Source organism: Anolis carolinensis, chromosome 3 (assembly GCF_035594765.1).
Source record: "Anolis carolinensis isolate JA03-04 chromosome 3, rAnoCar3.1.pri, whole genome shotgun sequence".
NCBI lineage: Eukaryota > Metazoa > Chordata > Lepidosauria > Squamata > Dactyloidae > Anolis > Anolis carolinensis.
This window is the reverse complement of record NC_085843.1, coordinates 253,771,729-253,789,341: the sequence shown is the minus strand read 5'-3', so window position 1 is coordinate 253,789,341 and position 17,613 is coordinate 253,771,729. Positions and strand designations below refer to the sequence as shown.

Here is a 17,613-nt window from a genome sequence, read left to right as displayed (position 1 = left end):
TGTCTTCATTTTGAAAAACCACATGGATCCAGAATAGGTATCTCTACAGTCACTTACAGGCCCATTGCAAAGACTCTACCCTTGGAAGACAATCGTACTTGGCCATGAGGGATCGCCTCTGGTGATGACAACTGAAAAAAGGGGCAAGCTCCTCACCCACAGAAAAGGAAAGAACTCAGTGGAAAGGGCCGTATCCAATTAATCCTCCTTTCCAGCAGTGAAATAAGTGTGTTTAAGGGATCCTCTGGAAAAGAGGGTGCAGGAACTTAAGGGGGAAAGACTGAGGAAAGAAGGAAAATGTCCTGTTGCACAAAGAGACATCTGCTCATGTCACTTCTGCAATTTATTTTATTGTTATTTTAATTGTGACACTGCACTATACAAAAGGCTGAGATGAATCGTAAAACTGGAATATAAAATATGCTTACTTATCCTTTCTGATTTTCTTTTCTTAGGAGAAACTGATAAAGTATGCAACAGATAGTGAAACAGTTGAGCCAGTTATTTCTCAGCTGGTGACCGTACTTCTGATTGGCTGCCAGGATGTGAATTCTCATGCGCGGCTGCTGTGTGGGGAATGTTTAGGTGAACTGGGAGCCATAGATCCAGGCAGGTTGGATTTCTCAACAAGTGACAGTCAAGGAAAAGGCCTTACATTTGTGGTAAGGAATGTTAATATAATGTATCTAATGCTATATTGACTCATCTTTTTAAAAAACGGAGAATATAAATCTATATAGTAAGGGGAATATAAATGCACATGTTTTTGTCTCACCCACATTCTAATGTTTATGCAACATGTGACTGATCACACAAAGGAGAAGTGGGAAGCTGCTGTCTTGTCATAGTGTGATAATGCTTTGATTGAACACCTTTTCAAACTTTATTGTCTTTTTTAGAAGTCAAACCTTTCTATGCCTGTTTTCCAATTACACTAGGCTTTGATAGTAACAAAGCTGAGAATAGTAACAAAATTGATCTAATGAATTTAACTTGCATTTTATTAGACTGGTGTAGAAGATCCACATTTTGCCCACGGATTATTCATGGAGCTGACAAGAGCATTCCTTGCATATGCTGATAATGTTCGGGCTCAAGATTCTGCTTCATACGCTATTCAGGTAGGATTGGCTTAATCTTTCTACTTCAAGAAAAAGTACTTGAGGTGTGACATAATGATAAATTTTTAAAAATAACAATAATCAAAACAATAAAAACCACATTTTAAATTCCAAACCATTAAAAACAACAGAAGAATGTAACATCTATCTGAACTCTTTTATTGCTCAGTGACGGTCCTGTTGAAATGTTGACTTAATTTTACTGAACAGCTTGCATTGTCTAATCTCTTCTCTGTACATCATAATAATAATAATAATAATAAAACTTTATTTATACCCCGCCACCATCTCCCCAATGGGGACTCGGGGCGGCTAACATGGGGCCATGCCCAGAGCAATACAACATAATAAAATATAAGAACAACATATCATAACACCATTTAAAATACAATAAATAATAATAAACAGAACATCAAGAAATCAAAAAAAAAACAAAAAAACTATAAATCAAGGGCAGGCCGCTTGAACACAAAGATAAAACCCGGAGTGAGAGGGACAGAGAAGTACTCCACTATGGGCAGGGACATTTGGAAGGGGTAATCTAGAGGATAGAAGTTCGGAGGGGAGTAATATGGAGATATATGACAGACATTACTCACCGAAAGCACAATGGAAGAGCCATGTTTTTAATTCTCTCCTAAAAGCTAACAGAGTGGGAGCTTGCCTTATTTCAGTGGGAAGTGAGTTCCACAATCGGGGGGCCACAGCAGAGAAGGCCCTCTCCCTTGTACTTACAAGGCGAGCCTGGGATATAGGCAATGGTGATAACAGGGCCTCTCCGGATGATCGCAAGGAACGGGCAGGTTTATGGAAGGAGATACGATCACGGAGGTAGGTGGGTCCCAAACCGTTCAGGGCTTTATAGATGATGGTCTGCACCTTGAATTGGGACCGGAAGATGAACGGCAGCCAGTGGAGCTCCTTAAACAAGGGAGTGGATCTCTCCCTGTAATTTGCCCCCGTTATTAATCTGGCTGCCGAGCGTTGGACCAGTTGTAATTTCCGGGCCGTCTTCAAGGGAAGCCCCACGTAGAGTGCATTACAGTAGTCCAGTCTGGAGGTAACTAGGGCATGGACCACCGTGGTCAAATCAGACTTCACGAGGTATGGTCGCAGTTGGCGCACAAGTTTGAGTTGTGCGAAGGCCCTCCCGGCCACCGCCGACACCTGAGCCTCAAGCGTCAACGCTGAATCCAGGAGGACCCCCAAACTGCGGACCTGTGATTTCAGGGGGAGTGCAACCCCGTCCAGCACAGGTTGCCACCCAATACCCCGATCCGACGCACGATTGACCAGGAGGGCCTCTGTCTTGTCAGGATTGATCCTCAGCTTGTTCCTCCTCATCCAGTCCGCCACAGCGGCCAGGCACTGGTTCAGCATCCGAGGGGCTTCCTTGGAGTCAGGTGGAAAGGAATAGTGGATTTGCGTGTCATCTGCGTAGAGATGGCAACGCCCTCCAAAACTCCGGATGACCTCTCCCAGCGGTTTCATGTAGATGTTAAATAGCATGGGGGATAAAATAGACCCCTGCGGAACCCCACAGGTCAATGGCCAGGGGTCTGAGCAGGTGTCCCCCAGCTTCACCATCTGGGAACGACCCTCCAGGAAGGACTGGAGCCACAGCAGAACCGTGCCCCCGAGCCCCATCCCGGAGAGCCTCCCCAGAAGGATACCATGGTCGATGGTATCGAAAGCCGCTGAGATATCCAGGAGAACCAGCAGGGTCACACTCCCCCTGTCCAGCTCCCTGCGGAGGTCATCCACCAAGGCGACCAAAGCCGTCTCGGTACTGTGCCCAGGCCTGAAGCCCGACTGCGAGCGGTCCAGAAAATCAGTGTCATCGAGGAACCCCTGGAGCTGCGTGGCAACCACCCGCTCCAGAACCTTGCCCAAAAATGGAAGGTTGGAGATTGGTCTGTAATTGTCACAAACCAATGGGTCTAGCGAGGTCTTTTTTAGCAACGGTTTTACCACCGCTTGCTTAAAACAGGATGGAAATGACCCCTGACCCAAGGAGGCATTTATTATGGCCACAAACCACTCCAACAGCCCATCTTTGGCCAGTTTAACCAACCAAGAGGGACAAGGATCCAGAGCACAAGTGGTCGCCCTCACAGACCCAAGAATCCCCTCCACGTCATCAGGAAGAACAAGCCGGAAAGAATCCCATAAGATGGAACCGACAGGTGCCTCGGTTACCTCCGCTGAAACCACAGTCAAGCTGGAGTCCAACTCATGACGTATCTGAGCAACTTTGCCTGCGAAATGGTGTGCGAAATCGCTACACCGAGTTGCCAAGTCATCGGGAAGCTCCTGGGCCTCAGGAGGCCGCAGGAGCTCTCCAACAACTCGGAACAACTCCGATGGCCTATTGGCTGCAGACGCTATGCGGGCAGTCGTGAAAGCTTTCCTGGCTGCTCGCAGAGCCACGGAGTAAGCCTTAATAGCGGCTTTAGCCCGTGCTTGGTCGGACACATCCTGAGATTTTCTCCAGATGCACTCTAGTCCCCTCCTCGTACGCTTCATCACGGCCAGCTCCTCAGTGAACCAAGGAGTCGACGTGACTCTACGCAGCGAAAGGGGACGTTCGGGAGCGATCGTGTCAAGTGCCCTTGCCAACTCGCTGTTATAACGATCAGCCAGGACATCGACAGGATCGCCAGTCTCCAGAACAGGAAGATCCCCAAGAGACCTCAGAAGTCCATCCGGATCCATCAGCCTCCTGGGGCGGACCATCTTAATGGGTCCACCACCTCTGCGGAGGTTAGAAGCCACGGCGAAACTTAAACAGATCAGATGATGGTCAGACCATGACAATGGAAGAATATTTTGCTCTTCCACTCTGACTGTCCCACTGTCCACAATAAAAACCAGGTCCAACGTGTGTCCCGCCTGATGTGTGGGCCCAGATATAACTTGAGTCAGCCCCATGGTCGTCATGGCAACCATGAAATCCTGAGCTGCACCTGTTAATGTGGTCTCGGCATGGATGTTAAAGTCTCCCAAAACTATGAGTTGTTGGGAGACCAAGGCCGCATTAGAGACCACTTCTGCTAGCTCACGCAGGGAGACTGCTGGGTCGCGGGGTGGACGGTACACCAACAGAATCCCCAAGCTGTCTCGGGCTCCCACCTTCAGCAGGACACATTCAAACCCCATAGATTGTGGAACGGTGCATCTGATCAGGGCGATAGACTGCCGGAAGATCACCGCAACTCCACCTCCCCGCCCCTCCACCCTGGCCTGCTGATGGACCCCGAAACCCGGTGGACACAGCTGGGTGAGATTCACCCCACCCGGTTCATCCAACCAAGTCTCGGTAATACATGCCAGATCCGCCCCCTCATCCAGGATCAAATCCTGGATGATAGCTGTCTTACCATTGACGGATCTGGCATTCAGAAGCAGGACCTTAAGGTTGAGGGGTCTGTCCTGGAGACTACCACACCTATTCCTCTCCAGGGTCGCAATAACTCTGTTGCGCTTCTCCCTGGGTTGTTGGTGACCGTTCTTCCTTCTCCCCCACACCACCTCAATGGGCCCCCCCACGTGAGAACCCTCCTCCTCCTGAGGGATTGGCTTGTTGAGATTGCCAATTGAAGGGGATAGTCAGCTATCCTGGGATGAAAGGCCTCCAAGTGTATTTGATTGTTTAAAAGAGAGGCTTATCTCCGCTGGTATGAGAGAGGAGGAGTCATCTAATATGATAACATCATCTAATGAGGGAGGGGGACTAGGCACAGCTAATGACTGATGACAGGGCTGGGGGGTAGAACAGACATGGCTTGAAATTAGAGACTCTTGTATTTCACGAGTCAGTCCAATGTCTAGGGGGCGGATCACTGGGTCTACTAATACCCTCTTAAGAATGATACCCCATTGTTGGAGTTTAGGCCCGTACAAAAACAGTTCTTCCAGTAACATTCTATCCTCCAGTCCAATGAGAAGACATAAGGAGCGGTTCCAAGATTGATAGTCTCTGCGAAGCCAGTCAATGGTCTTGATCTTCACTTCCGACCGGCTCATAGAAAGAATTTGAGAGAGAGATATATGGACAGCTCGCTTTGATGACCATCTGCCTCTATTTAGCAAAGAGTCTGAGACTTCCACTGCCACCTTGTTGGTTCGCAACAGATTGCAGGAAGTATCTCGAGATTGTCCAAACAGTTCTGGGGACAGTGTGTTGTTTGTCCTTTGGGAGACTCTATTAATTTCCTTCAAGGCCACCCTCCCCTGACCCTCTTTCCCAGATACTAGCCCATCCCCATCCTTGGCCACTTCCAAATCTGATCTATTAACTACTTTCTGCTCCTCTAGCTTTATTTTTCCATGGTCTTCCAGAGCGTTTAGTTCCTCATTGATGTTAGTGGAACTGGTTGGTACAGTTGTTATAATGTCTATAGGAGAAGGGTTTGTCGCAATCAGGGAGATTCCCTTGAAAAGATGATCAATTTTCTTGTTCAGTGTTTCCAGTTGATACAAAACAGTGCTGAACGATTTTCCCAACAAATCACATAGGTGAAGTAGTTCATTTTCCTTCGGAAATTCCTGCCAACTCATTCCTAATACTTCCTCAAAAACCTTCCTATAGTAACCACTCTAATCTTTCAAAATTAACACACCGTTCCTACTGACTCTTTCCACTCAGATGTATATCAACCAACATGCGCACACCATCATTCACATTCTAATACCAACAATATACCAGACAATTAACTTCCTGGAACTCACGAATCCTATGTGATCACTTCCTATGTTTAAGTACCAGATACACAGATCCACTTCCTATCAACAATCAAATCTGTCTTCCTGCATCAAGATAAAATTTTCTCACTCCTATCTAAATACACACACATACACACTCAGAAAGGGGAGGGGAGAAGAGAGAGAGAGAAAATAATAATAATAAAAAAATAATAAAATAAAATAAAATAAAATAAAATAAAATAAAATAAAATGGAATAAAATAGATGGCGGCTTCAGCACTGAGGATCCTGACAACGCCGCTTCATACAATCCCCCTGTTCAGTAGAGCCGATGAAGAGGGCCCAGCTGTCTCTCTTTGAAAACTGAAGGAGAGGGTTGGGAGAACCGCCCGGTCCGGCGCGGCCCCAAAGCTCAACTCTCACCACGAAGAAAGCTGGGGAGGAGGCTGGGAGGCAGCACAACAAGGCAGCGGCAGAAGCAGAAGGAGCACAGGCCGGCGGGAACAACTCAGAGGGCCATCCAACGACGCAAACCACCGCAGGCCCAAATGTCTTCTCTCCACCCAAGCCGCTGGTAAGGCTCAAGGAAGCTGCCCGGATCGGCGCAGCTTCCAGGGGCTCGCGGTAACTTTAAAGGCCCAGGGAGGAGGTTGGAGACGGGGGGGAGGAGGCCGCCCGGTCCGGCGCGGCCTAGATCTTGTTGTGGGGGCCTACCAGGGGTTGCAGGAGGGCCGGTAGGGAGTCGAGAGAGGCCGCCTGGTTCAGCGCGGCCTCCACCGTCGAGGGAAAGCTGAGGACGGAGCTAAGGGTGGTCGCCCGGTTCGGCGCGGCCACCCAAAGACAAAGGTGGGGGTCGAGGGCCGCCCGGTTCGGCGCGGCCTCCGCCATCGAGGAGAAGTTGAGCAAGGACCCAAGAACAGGTCTCGTAAATCGTTGGAGATGTCCGCTGGCGGCCGCCCGGATTCGGCGCGGCCTCAGTTTCCCCAACAAGAGCTGGAAGCAGTCACCAGAAGCCTTCGGAGGCTCTCAGCTCTTAGAGGCTCCCTCGGGCCGAGCAGATAAGATGGCGCCCAGGCTTCTTCTCCACTTCTCCCTCTCGGTCCTCTGAAGCTCCCGTCGGCAGCACTTACGGCCCTCACGTACCATCCAGGACCCCAAGAGTAAGTCAACAATCTCACCCCTCAGGCGATGGGAGCGACGGGGGGTCCACAATAGTATATATAATAATTTTAAATTCCTCGCCAGTGGAGCTGATCATGGGGGCTGTTACTATGCCGCCATCTTTAAAAAAAACAAAAAACTAGTGGGATTAAACCCTTTCTGTGTAGACAAGGTGGGCAGGCCTTCTTTGTGGTAGCATCCTAGTTACACTGACCTCATTTCAATGCCAAGTTAAAACTTAGTTCTTCACTCAAATTACATTAATAACTAAAATTTGTTACTGTTCTATTATCCAGGCAGAGGCCACTGGGGGTCACTAAAGAGAGAAGGATACTTCATTTTATTGGGGCGGGGGGAACTGAAGGAGGAATACATTTTCCCATTTTCGCTGGTTATTCTCCTCCCCCCTTTTCATATAATAAACGAGGGTTGATTCCACGACGAGGACCTGAGTGGGGGAAAAAACAGGAATAACTAATGCTGCACAGTTTCCTTTTTTCTTTAGTGATCCATAGATCTTATTCTTCTACCCCCCGTAGTGATTTTCAGATTTTATTTCAAAAATCTTACTTTTAATGCCATTTAATATCTTTATGTAATCCTTTTTTCTTTTTAAGGAGTTGCTATGCATCTATGGTTGTAGGGAGACAACTACTGACTGCTCAGGCTCCAAACTTTGGAAAATGTTTCCTGATCATATTCAAGAAATATTGGAACCTCATTTAAATACACGGTAGGCAATAGTAAAAAAATAAATGCAGTATTTTAATTGGGCTTAAAATACTTTAATCACTCTGCAAGCTATACATATGCATTTTCTGCTATCTTCCATTGATTGTAATTGTATGAAGCAGAATTTTTTTGACAAGCTATTTTGGTATTTTTACTAAGATGTGTGACAAACCAACAAATCATTCAGAGATAAAGGCTTTCTAATTTTTTAAATTAAAAAAATGGAAGTGTAGTACAGCCACCTTTTTAAATAGTAAATTAAATTGTTTTCTGTACTAATCATTTTATACAAGAGCTATACTCCTTTCTTATGAATGTGTGTGGATACTTGAAACATGGCTTTTATTGTTTGCTGGATCCAGTTCTCTTAGTAGCAAGCAGTATGATGATATAATCTGTAAAGAGAAGTGGTCGTGTAGTTGATGCTATAATGTTGGTTATAATGTTAGTATAGTATAGTTAGTATAGTACTGTTGGTTTACTATACTTATTTTGCTCTTGAAGTAATACATAATAACAATTTTTGAAAATTACATTTACAGATACAAGAGTTATCAAAAGGCTGTAAACTGGTCAAAGGTTAAAAAGCCTATTTACTTGAGTAAATTAGGCAAAAGATTTGCAGAATGGTCAGCAACCTGGGCTGGTTACCTTGCAACTAAGGTAAGAGGAATGATTGCATATTATTGATCAATTCGTTTTCAACACCAATACTAGTTATATCGATTTTGTCTGTCAAAATAAACTTAGATTGACATATAGTTTCTACTACAGGTGCGACATGATCTTGCCAGTAAGGTTTTTAACTGTTGCAGTATTATGATGAAGAATGACTTCAAGGTGACCATCTATCTCCTTCCCCATATTCTCGTTTATGTCCTTTTGGGATGCAGTCAGGAGGATCAGCAAGAGGTGAGAGCCCCTTTCCCTGTTTATTGTCCTAAAAAACAATGTTTGCCTCAGTTGCTGTCTTTGGCCAATACACCATTGTACAAAATCTGTACATTTCTTCTTGCAGTTTCTGTTACAAATCAATTATCTTCTTTGCAGCCCATCTTTTCCCCCTAAGATCAATAACAACTTAGATAACACTTACGTAAATTCCATTGATTCTACTCTAACTATGACTAACAACTAAATTTAGGCCAATGGAACTCTATTAAGAGTTAGCATTTTGGTCAACAACTATGGTTCTTCCTCTTCTCTTCCTCCTGCTCTGTATTGTTAACAGCCATATTGATGGCTAGCTTTCTCTGTGTAGCAAAAATCATGAGTAGAATATATGGGAATGAAGACGAAGGGAAACAATGTACTGTACACATATTTATTCCAGGATGGCAAAGTGAAGACCCATGGGTCCCCCAGAAACCCCTTAAAGCCCATAGATCTCGGTCCAACTGAGATGATTTTTACCAGACTTTTAAAGTAGTTTGTGCAGTCACTCCAGATCTCACAAAATTACTTAAGTGAGTTGATTGATCTCTTAACACTGCATTTTTGAAACAGTTTTGAAACTGTGACTCTGGAGAACAGGGAAATATGTCTTTATATGTTACTGCTATCTGTTCCCTGGAGGTAACATGTAAACTTGTCCTACATCTCTGCTGAAATTTTGTCAGTTTTCACAATAGCAGTAACAATTTTAAGCCCCTTGTGTTTTACTAAACACTATCCAGGTTTATGCAGAAATCATGGCTGTACTTAAAAACGACGATACCATTTCAAGACCATGTGAGGATAGCGCATCAGATCTCAGCCATTTAAGCACACAAACAATTTTCTCCATGCTTGATCATCTGACACAGTGGGCTAGATATAAATTCCAAAAGCTGAGTGCTGATAAGGCTTCTATCAAGCCAAGTAAGGACCTAACAGAACAACAAGGTTAGTGAATCCCTTTTGTTTCAGATGTATTTGCAATGGCACTTTTTATGTATCTGTTCATAAATCCCCATTAAAAGAGAGAAGAAAATAACCTTCTTACTTGGCCAACTGTCAGGGAGCAATGGAAGATGATACATGGAAGAAAATTGCCTTTTAAACTCCACTGGCCTATTTTCATAAGTAAATTTAAATAGAAGTCATCACAGCGGTTGTGAAAATCTCTCAGTCTCAATATCTTTGAGTTGATTAAAAACCCACTTTCATTTTCTTCCTGTTGTTTTTTTAACAAATGAATACTGAGTCTCCATGTTTTCTTCCTACCTTAAACTTTATTTTATTATTATGCATTTTAATTTTGATTTTAAAATTAATTGCAAAATTATAAATGTTTAAAATTAGTATTAATTATATCCTTTAAAAACCTTTGCTTTACAGCACCAAATGAAGAATATAGAGAGTACCAAAGTGTAGTCCGCTTTCTTGACCTCATACCTCAGGACACATTGGCTGCCGCTTCCTTTCGCTCGAAAGCATACACAAGAGCAGTGATGCACTTTGAATCATTCATCATTGAAAAGAAACAAAATATTCAAGAACATCTGGGATTTCTACAGGTTTAATATTTTGTTTGTTATGTAAACAATCCAGACTTCAGGTTCCTCATATTGTTATATTGTGAGTCTCATTTAATAGAGAATTCTTATCTCTTATCAAGTAACATATCCACAGCTTTCTACAAATGTGTTGTTTTAAGTTGCTGTGAAACAACTGGAATCAATGGACACATCTGTGGAAAAAGAATAGGGAATGAGCTTCCACTCCTGAAGCTTTCAAGGCTTCAAGATAGGAGTCCTGGCACTAGTACAGCAATAAATTTAGCCCAAAGCAACCGCTTTCAGTTTTATAAATTGAGACTATTAAGTAAAGTGAAAAATATGTTAGATTACTTAATAAATGCTTAAAATATACTTGAGTTGGCTTATCTGTGAATCTGATTTCAGGTAATTCATGTCATGTTTGCAAGAAAGTCAATAGTAGATAAATTTAATTGTTGATGCATAATGTGTGGCTTCAATTCATTTCAGACTTATGGCAACTCTAAGAAGGATATATCATGGGGTTTTCTTGGCAAGATTTGTTGCCACCTTCTGAGGCTGAGAGTGTGTGACTTTCCCATGGTCACTCAATGACTTTCCATGGCTAACCAAGGATTTGAATGCTGGCCTCCAGAGTTGTAATCCCAATTTAGAACTGTTCTATAGTAAACTAAAAATCCAATCTAATTCAGCGTTTTAAAAATATTTGAAAAGACGATAAAGCAAAGAAAAAGAGATTACTTCTTTCCAGCGAACAGTGAGAAAATGTGATTTTTCTAAATTTTATTGATAAAGTGATGAAATCAAAATCTTTATGACACCCTTTGAATATTACCTGGAGAGATGTTAACAAAATATTAAGCTAAGTGCCTGACAAACATGCCGCCAAATGCTTTTTGTGATATATAGTTTTCTTCCCCCTATAAAGAAACTGTATGCAGCGATGCATGAGGCAGATGGAGTGGAAGGAGTGAGTGCAATACGGAAAGCAGAGCCATCGCTCAAAGAACAGATCCTTGAACATGAAAGCATTGGATTGTTGAGAGATGCCACAGCTTGCTATGACAGGGCGATTCAGCTGGAGCCTGAGCAGGTAACAGTCATAACATTCATACTTTTCTTTGGGGTTTTCTTGAAAGAACCTTGCAGTCAATAAAGTGAGAAAGGAAATTCTGTATCCAACTTCATAGGCACCTGTAAGGTCTAGTTATCCAAGCATTGTCACCAAGTGGCAGGGCTTTCCTTTATCTTCACTTCTGCCAGCAGTGATAAGGCTTTCTCCTGTTCTGTCGTAGTCACCAACTTTACAGATCTCCTACATGCCCTCGTGGTTCCTGTATAAGATATTCAAATAATAATTAATTGATGTTTTAATAATTCATGTTTTAATAATTCATGTTTGAATTTTAGGTTTTAATGTAATTGTTTATTTGATATATGTGTATGGCATCATATTGCTACCTGTTGTGAGGCTGCCTTGAGTCCCAAGGTTGAGAGAGGTGGAATATAAATGTGGTAAATAAATAATAAATACTATATCTCCCCTGGACATCGCTCCTCTTTATTATGCGATTCCACTGCAGATTATGTCTGAGTCAAAGCTTTCTAATATATAATGTTCCTGGAGACCAAAAACATAAAATACCAAAAAAAAAACTTTTGAACAGGACAAAATATAATTACTTAATACTTTTAAAACAAATCTTACACTCTGATCTGCTCACTAACTCTGGCCTTCTCTAACTCTCCTAACTACTCAAACTCTTGAATCTCACTCACTTGCTAGCAAATCAGTCAAATTATTCACTCTAACTAACCTTAAAAGATTACATTCCTCCATTCCTTCTCATCCAGCCTTATTCAAATCTCCCCAATATTCCACCAATCACCATTCACTTCCAACATTCCACCCCTAACATAGGCTACAGTAGGTAGCCTATTGAATTTTATCTATTGAATTTTATCTGTTCAATAGTCACCAGAGAGCTACAATAACAAGGAATAATCTTGGATTAGAAATAAACTTTCCAAACTGCTCTTCTAGCAGGAAATGGAATGTGATTTTGCCTGGTCCAAACTGATGATGTTCGTTATGTTTGTTAAAAAGCTTATCTGGAAATTATCCAAGGACACAAAGAAATACAGAAAGAATGGCAGATAATGAAATTGAAGCATCACTACCTTATGGGAGTCACATAGGTTATTGTAAGAGAAGGAATGGTGACAGTGCACCCCAAAATGCAATACTTTCCAAAGGTGAAGAATCTTTGTTTGACCTCTTCTGGATTGGCCTAGCAAAAAGTTAACACATTTGACATAACTGGATCATGTCTGAAGAGATCAGAAACCTTCAGGTAGGAGCAGATCATTGCTGTGTGCCATTGGGAGCTGGTCCTACCAATGGCAATGTTGAGGTGCCTGTCTCACCAGATGTTTGGGGTGAAGTGGCATAAAGCAGTGACAAGATGTTGGGAAAACAGACTTTCATACTTTAATATACTGCTCTCTGCTGCTCCTCAGAGTAGTAGACAGTAAGCTTGTGCAACCTGGGCAAACCTTGATCAGTTTCAATGTCCCGGATTTCGGTAGAGCCCCCAATCCGTTTTTCAAGAGCCTCTCGAATTCAGGAGGACAGAAACCCGTTTTCGATTCGGGAAGCTGAAAGATTCGTTTTCAGTCTGACCCATTGACAGCAATGGGAGGGTGAGCTTCTCATGTTTAAGACAAGGGCTTAACAAACTCCCCTTCCTGCAATCCCTCCCCTTCTCTCTTTAGAGAAGACCCAGGTTTAAGGCAAGGGCTTAGAAACCCTGGCGGTGGAGCATATGCTGTTAGGGTTGTTCAAACTAGCCGAATACTTTTTTTGAAAAAGGATCTGTGCACAAGCCTAGTGGACAGCACTATAATATTTCTAATAGTGAACTGCTAGTTCACTTCTGTATATGAAGGTAATGTTTTCCTGACTGGCTTTGCAGTGTGATGGTTAAAGAGTACTAGAAATGGCATCTATAAATCTCACTGTGCCATCATGTCTTACCATAAACTGAGGTCAGAACAATAATTCAGAAGACTGCTGTGTGGATATAGTAAGCAGGGAAACAATACACTTGTTTGCTGCTTTGGGTTCATTGGAAGAAAAATTGTATACAATATCTCTCATTTTCTTTTCCTTTTTTTAGATAATTCACTATCATGGTGTGGTGAAATCTATGCTGGGTCTTGGTCAGTTCTCTACTGTAATCACTCAAGTGAATGGAGTACTTGCTAAGCGGTAATTTTGTTCCTCATTTAAAACTGCTTTCTATGCACAGACACACAACCTGTATGAGTCTGGTGCAGATATAATGCTAGCCTTCTGATTAAAACAAAACAAAACAAGTATTTATCACTTTCAGCCCCTTGGGGCTCCCAAGTTGATCTATGAAGGAGAAGGACAGTTAAAAATTTAAATATAAATATTTAAAATGGATTAAAACAACTCTAAAATAGCTTTAAAACCAGAGTCAGATAAAACAGAACACCCACCTCTGGTTTTAAGAACTGAAGGCCTCATCAAACAACACAACGCAAAGGATGGAACCAGCCTGATTTTCCTTGGGAGAGAATTACACAGTTAGAGTGCTGCTATAGACAAAATCTTGTCATGTGAACTAGCCAACATGGTGTGGTGAGACACACAACATAACCATTAACAATTCAGCTTCTCACTCATAAAGTTCTTCTGCCTGTGGACTTTAAAAAATATTTCAAATATAGTGTGTGTTTAGTTTAATTGCTACTTCATTATAAAATTACTCGTAGAAAAAAAATAAGGTTTTTGTCTTCTGTGTATTGACATATGTTTGCTTTCTACCTTTAATAGACCTGAGTGGACTCCTGAATTAAATACCTACAGAGTGGAGGCGGCCTGGAAACTGACCCAGTGGGATTCACTAGAAAACTACCTAGCTGCAGGTTAATGTTTTAGTCATGACTCGTAGTATCTTTGTCTAGAGAAGAGATCAGTAAAAATGTGAAAGGATCAATTTTGGGGCATTAGCCTAACCTGTCATTTTTTGTGCATTTTGGAGAACATTGGAGGAGGAAGATATAGGGAGGAGAAGAAATATCTGGAAATCACTTCCCTTCCATACTTGGTTGGCAGATGCCTTTCATCTGCAGGGAATCATCGATTGGATGTTAACTTTGGTATATAAATTGATGCCAGTTTTACATGTTTTAAAAATTAGCCATCCCTTTTCTCCTGCTTATGTTGTGTTTGGTTTTTTGAAGAGGCCCTAGCTAATATAAAATAATATGAAAATTCAGACATACCTTTTGCAATCTGAAGGACAAAGCATGGCACATCCAGTCCATAGTATCTCTAGCTGGGGCTGGAAACTCCTCTGTTCTGTAATTGCAGAGGGCAGCAGCCAATTCCTGTGGACTGATTGTTTTCAACTTCTCAGAATTTTATCATATGAGTCCTCTCAGGGAGATAGGGCAGGATATAAATAAAGTTTTATTATTATATTATACATATCTAAATGTATACCATATTGAATTCCAGTTGAAGGCAAATGGTGCAAAGCCATGGTTCCCAAACTTTAGATCTCCAGTTATTGTTGATCTGCAGTTTCAAGCGTCTCACCTTTGCCCATGCTGCCTGAGGTTCAGGGATTTGTTGTCCTGCAACAGATTTTGATCCAAGTTTGGAAATCACTGGTATATAAAGTACTGATTTTAGGTATCTGCTTGTCTAGTGAAGTAAACAGAATCTTCAGGCATGTCAATTGTAAAAATAGAAATAGCTAGGCATGTATTCATCAGCAAGATTTTCACTTGCACATATAATACTTAACACTTCTATGGCCTTTTTCCATATCTAAAGACTTCGTTGCAATTCTGACAGAAATGTACACAAGTTATCTTTAACAGGATTATTATCAACTTTAATTTAAACAATCGTTTAAATGTTTCTTCTTGGCCCATTAGATGACAAGTCTAATACTTGGAGCGTTCGACTTGGACAGTTGTTGCTCTTTGCTAAAAAGAAAGAAACTCCCACTTTCTATGAAATGTTGAAAGTTGTCCGAGGAGAGCAGATAGTTCCACTTTCAGCAGCAAGTTTTGAAAGGGGTTCATATCAGCGAGGATATGAATACATTACAAGGTATAGTTTGGCTTTTCTTTCCTTGTTTCCAAATCAGAGCAAGAATTAAAAAGAAAGAAAAATACTATAAAATATTAGTCTTAGATCAACTGGATCACATTTGTGATCAAAAAGGTGCACTTTACTAGTAAATCTATTTGATTCATTTGCTAAATGCTTTGTTTTAAATGTTTGAAATTTCATTTTTATTATTTTTCAATTTGAACGGAATATTTTTTTAATGTCACAGGTATTTGAACTGCATTAATTTCCTTGATCTGTAAAACTGTCTTTGGATGCTTGCAGTTTTTAGATAGTATTTGGGAGGAATGGGTTGGAAATCATGAGATTCCTGATGAAATATTATTTTGTTAGGCCTCCTATGATGTCTACATCAATTTATATTACGCATTTTAAAACATTCAGAATGCTTCAGCCTTATAGCAGTCTTATAAGGAAGGTCAGTGGTATTAATATAAGCTCCTCCACCTGCATTATGTAGAGAGTAATATTATGCAAAGGTCCATCTAGCAAACCCCCATATAGCTGAGATCTGAATTGCCTTTATGTTGGTGATATTATATTTTGCAAGGAATTTCATGACTTTTCAGGCACCCAAAGCACAGCATTGTTCCCTATCTGATGAGAAAAACATATCCAAGACAATGTGTCTTAATCTTCCTGCTGTCCAGAAGGCTGGGATCAAATAATCGTAATTTCAACATTATTGGTTAAAGGTGAAGAAATCTCCAAAACAAAAATGAGATCTCCAGTGGGAATAGAATTGATCGTGTCTACCACTACCAGGATGCTTTCTTGCTTATGTTAAAGAAGAAATTGCTCAGATAGACAGTAAAATGAAAATGCAAGGCACCTGCTAATTTTTAAATTTTCGTTTATTTTTAAATCAAGGTTACACATGCTATGTGAGTTGGAGCATCGTATTGGACCACTGCTTCAACAACCTGGTAATGAGAGCGGAAAAGATTCCTTGAACTGGCACGCGCGAATAGAAATGACCCAAAATTCATACAGAGTTAAAGAGCCCATCCTGGCACTTAGAAGGGCTTTACTCAGCCTCAATAAAAGGTGAAATTATATTTATTTTGCATGTTCTTTCCCCTGAAACTTAAGCTTTCCCTTTTCTTATTCCGTCTACCTTTTAGGCTAAAATTAATTAAATGTCGTAATTAAAAACATCTCATTTCCAAATGCTTCATAAACAGGGTGAACTATGTGTTGAGATAAACTTTGGGGCTAATCCATTTTATTTTTTTCAACAATCTTGTGAAAGAAAGGCTAGCAGGTGGAGAGTCTTCAAGGTGGAATGGCGATTTGGACCTACTTCATATTGAATGTGTTGGCCAGAATTTGCTGATATGCCCAGAACCCAATTTTCCTGTGTAGACATATTGTATTATTTTATATCACCTACAATACACAGATCTATGAGTCTGTTTGTCACCTAAGAGATCTAAAGGCAACTGCCTAGAAGAAAAACAAATCAGAAGTGATTAAGTACTTTCAGAACTATGAATACTTTGACCAAAAGTATAAGCCTGCTAGATCTGGTCAAAAGCTTTAAAATATCTGAATAAAGCACAGGAAGTTATAAATGTTAAAATATACATTCCAATAAAAGGCTTAGCGACACAAGGTTAATTAAAACAATAAAAAATCATTGCCTCCCATTAACTAAGAGATAAACTAATTGAACTTAATCTCTATCTTCTTCTCTCTGTTACTTTTCTTATTACACTTTATTAGGTATATTGTATCCATATTAAGGTAAAGGTTTCCCCTGACATTAAGTCCAGTCATGTCTGACTCTGGGAGTTGGTGCTCATCTCCATTTCTAAGCCGAAGAGCAGGCGTTGTCCGTAGACACCTCCAAGGTCATGTGGCTGGCATGACTGCATGGAGCGCTGTAATCCATATTACAGTACTGATATCATAATTGTGTGCCTTCAAGTCATTTCTTGAATGAAAATTATTATTATTATTATTATTATTATTATTTCTGACATTAAAGTAAACCTATCAAAGGGTTTTCTTGGCAAAATTGTTTGCCCTTGTCTTCCTCAGCCATAATATTGTAGTAAATAGTATATTTTGTGAGAGTGTGTGTGCATGTATCCATATATATTCTTAAACTTTCTATCGCTATATATACACACATGCACACTAGAGAGGGAGTATATTTCATTTAGTCCTTTAAAATTGCTCATAAAGCCATAAAACTAAAAATAATATTTCAAAGAATAAAAGTGTCAAATGAAATG

General features: G+C 41.2%; 1 protein-coding gene and 1 long non-coding RNA gene across 4 annotated transcripts in view; one reads left to right on the top strand and one right to left on the bottom strand.

Moving 5' to 3' along the window:
- atr (ATR serine/threonine kinase) overlaps window positions 1-17,613 on the top strand; it is a 59,402-nt gene that overhangs the window by 29,574 nt on the left and 12,215 nt on the right. For all 3 annotated transcript variants that reach the window (XR_010004731.1, XM_008106206.3, XM_062976636.1), the window contains exons 22-33: window positions 456-662; window positions 1,008-1,121; window positions 7,606-7,721; window positions 8,263-8,383; window positions 8,495-8,632; window positions 9,397-9,604; window positions 10,040-10,218; window positions 11,129-11,293; window positions 13,380-13,471; window positions 14,063-14,154; window positions 15,175-15,352; window positions 16,244-16,420. Coding sequence is in view for 2 of the 3 variants with exons in the window: in XM_008106206.3 (XP_008104413.2) it covers window positions 456-662; window positions 1,008-1,121; window positions 7,606-7,721; window positions 8,263-8,383; window positions 8,495-8,632; window positions 9,397-9,604; window positions 10,040-10,218; window positions 11,129-11,293; window positions 13,380-13,471; window positions 14,063-14,154; window positions 15,175-15,352; window positions 16,244-16,420 (1,787 nt within the window). In the remaining variant the exon portion in view is untranslated. The remainder of the gene's footprint in view (window positions 1-455; window positions 663-1,007; window positions 1,122-7,605; window positions 7,722-8,262; window positions 8,384-8,494; window positions 8,633-9,396; window positions 9,605-10,039; window positions 10,219-11,128; window positions 11,294-13,379; window positions 13,472-14,062; window positions 14,155-15,174; window positions 15,353-16,243; window positions 16,421-17,613) is intronic.
- LOC134297854 (uncharacterized) lies at window positions 10,205-14,063 on the bottom strand. Its single transcript, XR_010004732.1, has 2 exons — window positions 13,726-14,063; window positions 10,205-11,534 (listed from the first exon to the last, which is right to left on the bottom strand). It is a non-coding gene; the product is annotated as an uncharacterized LOC134297854 (long non-coding RNA).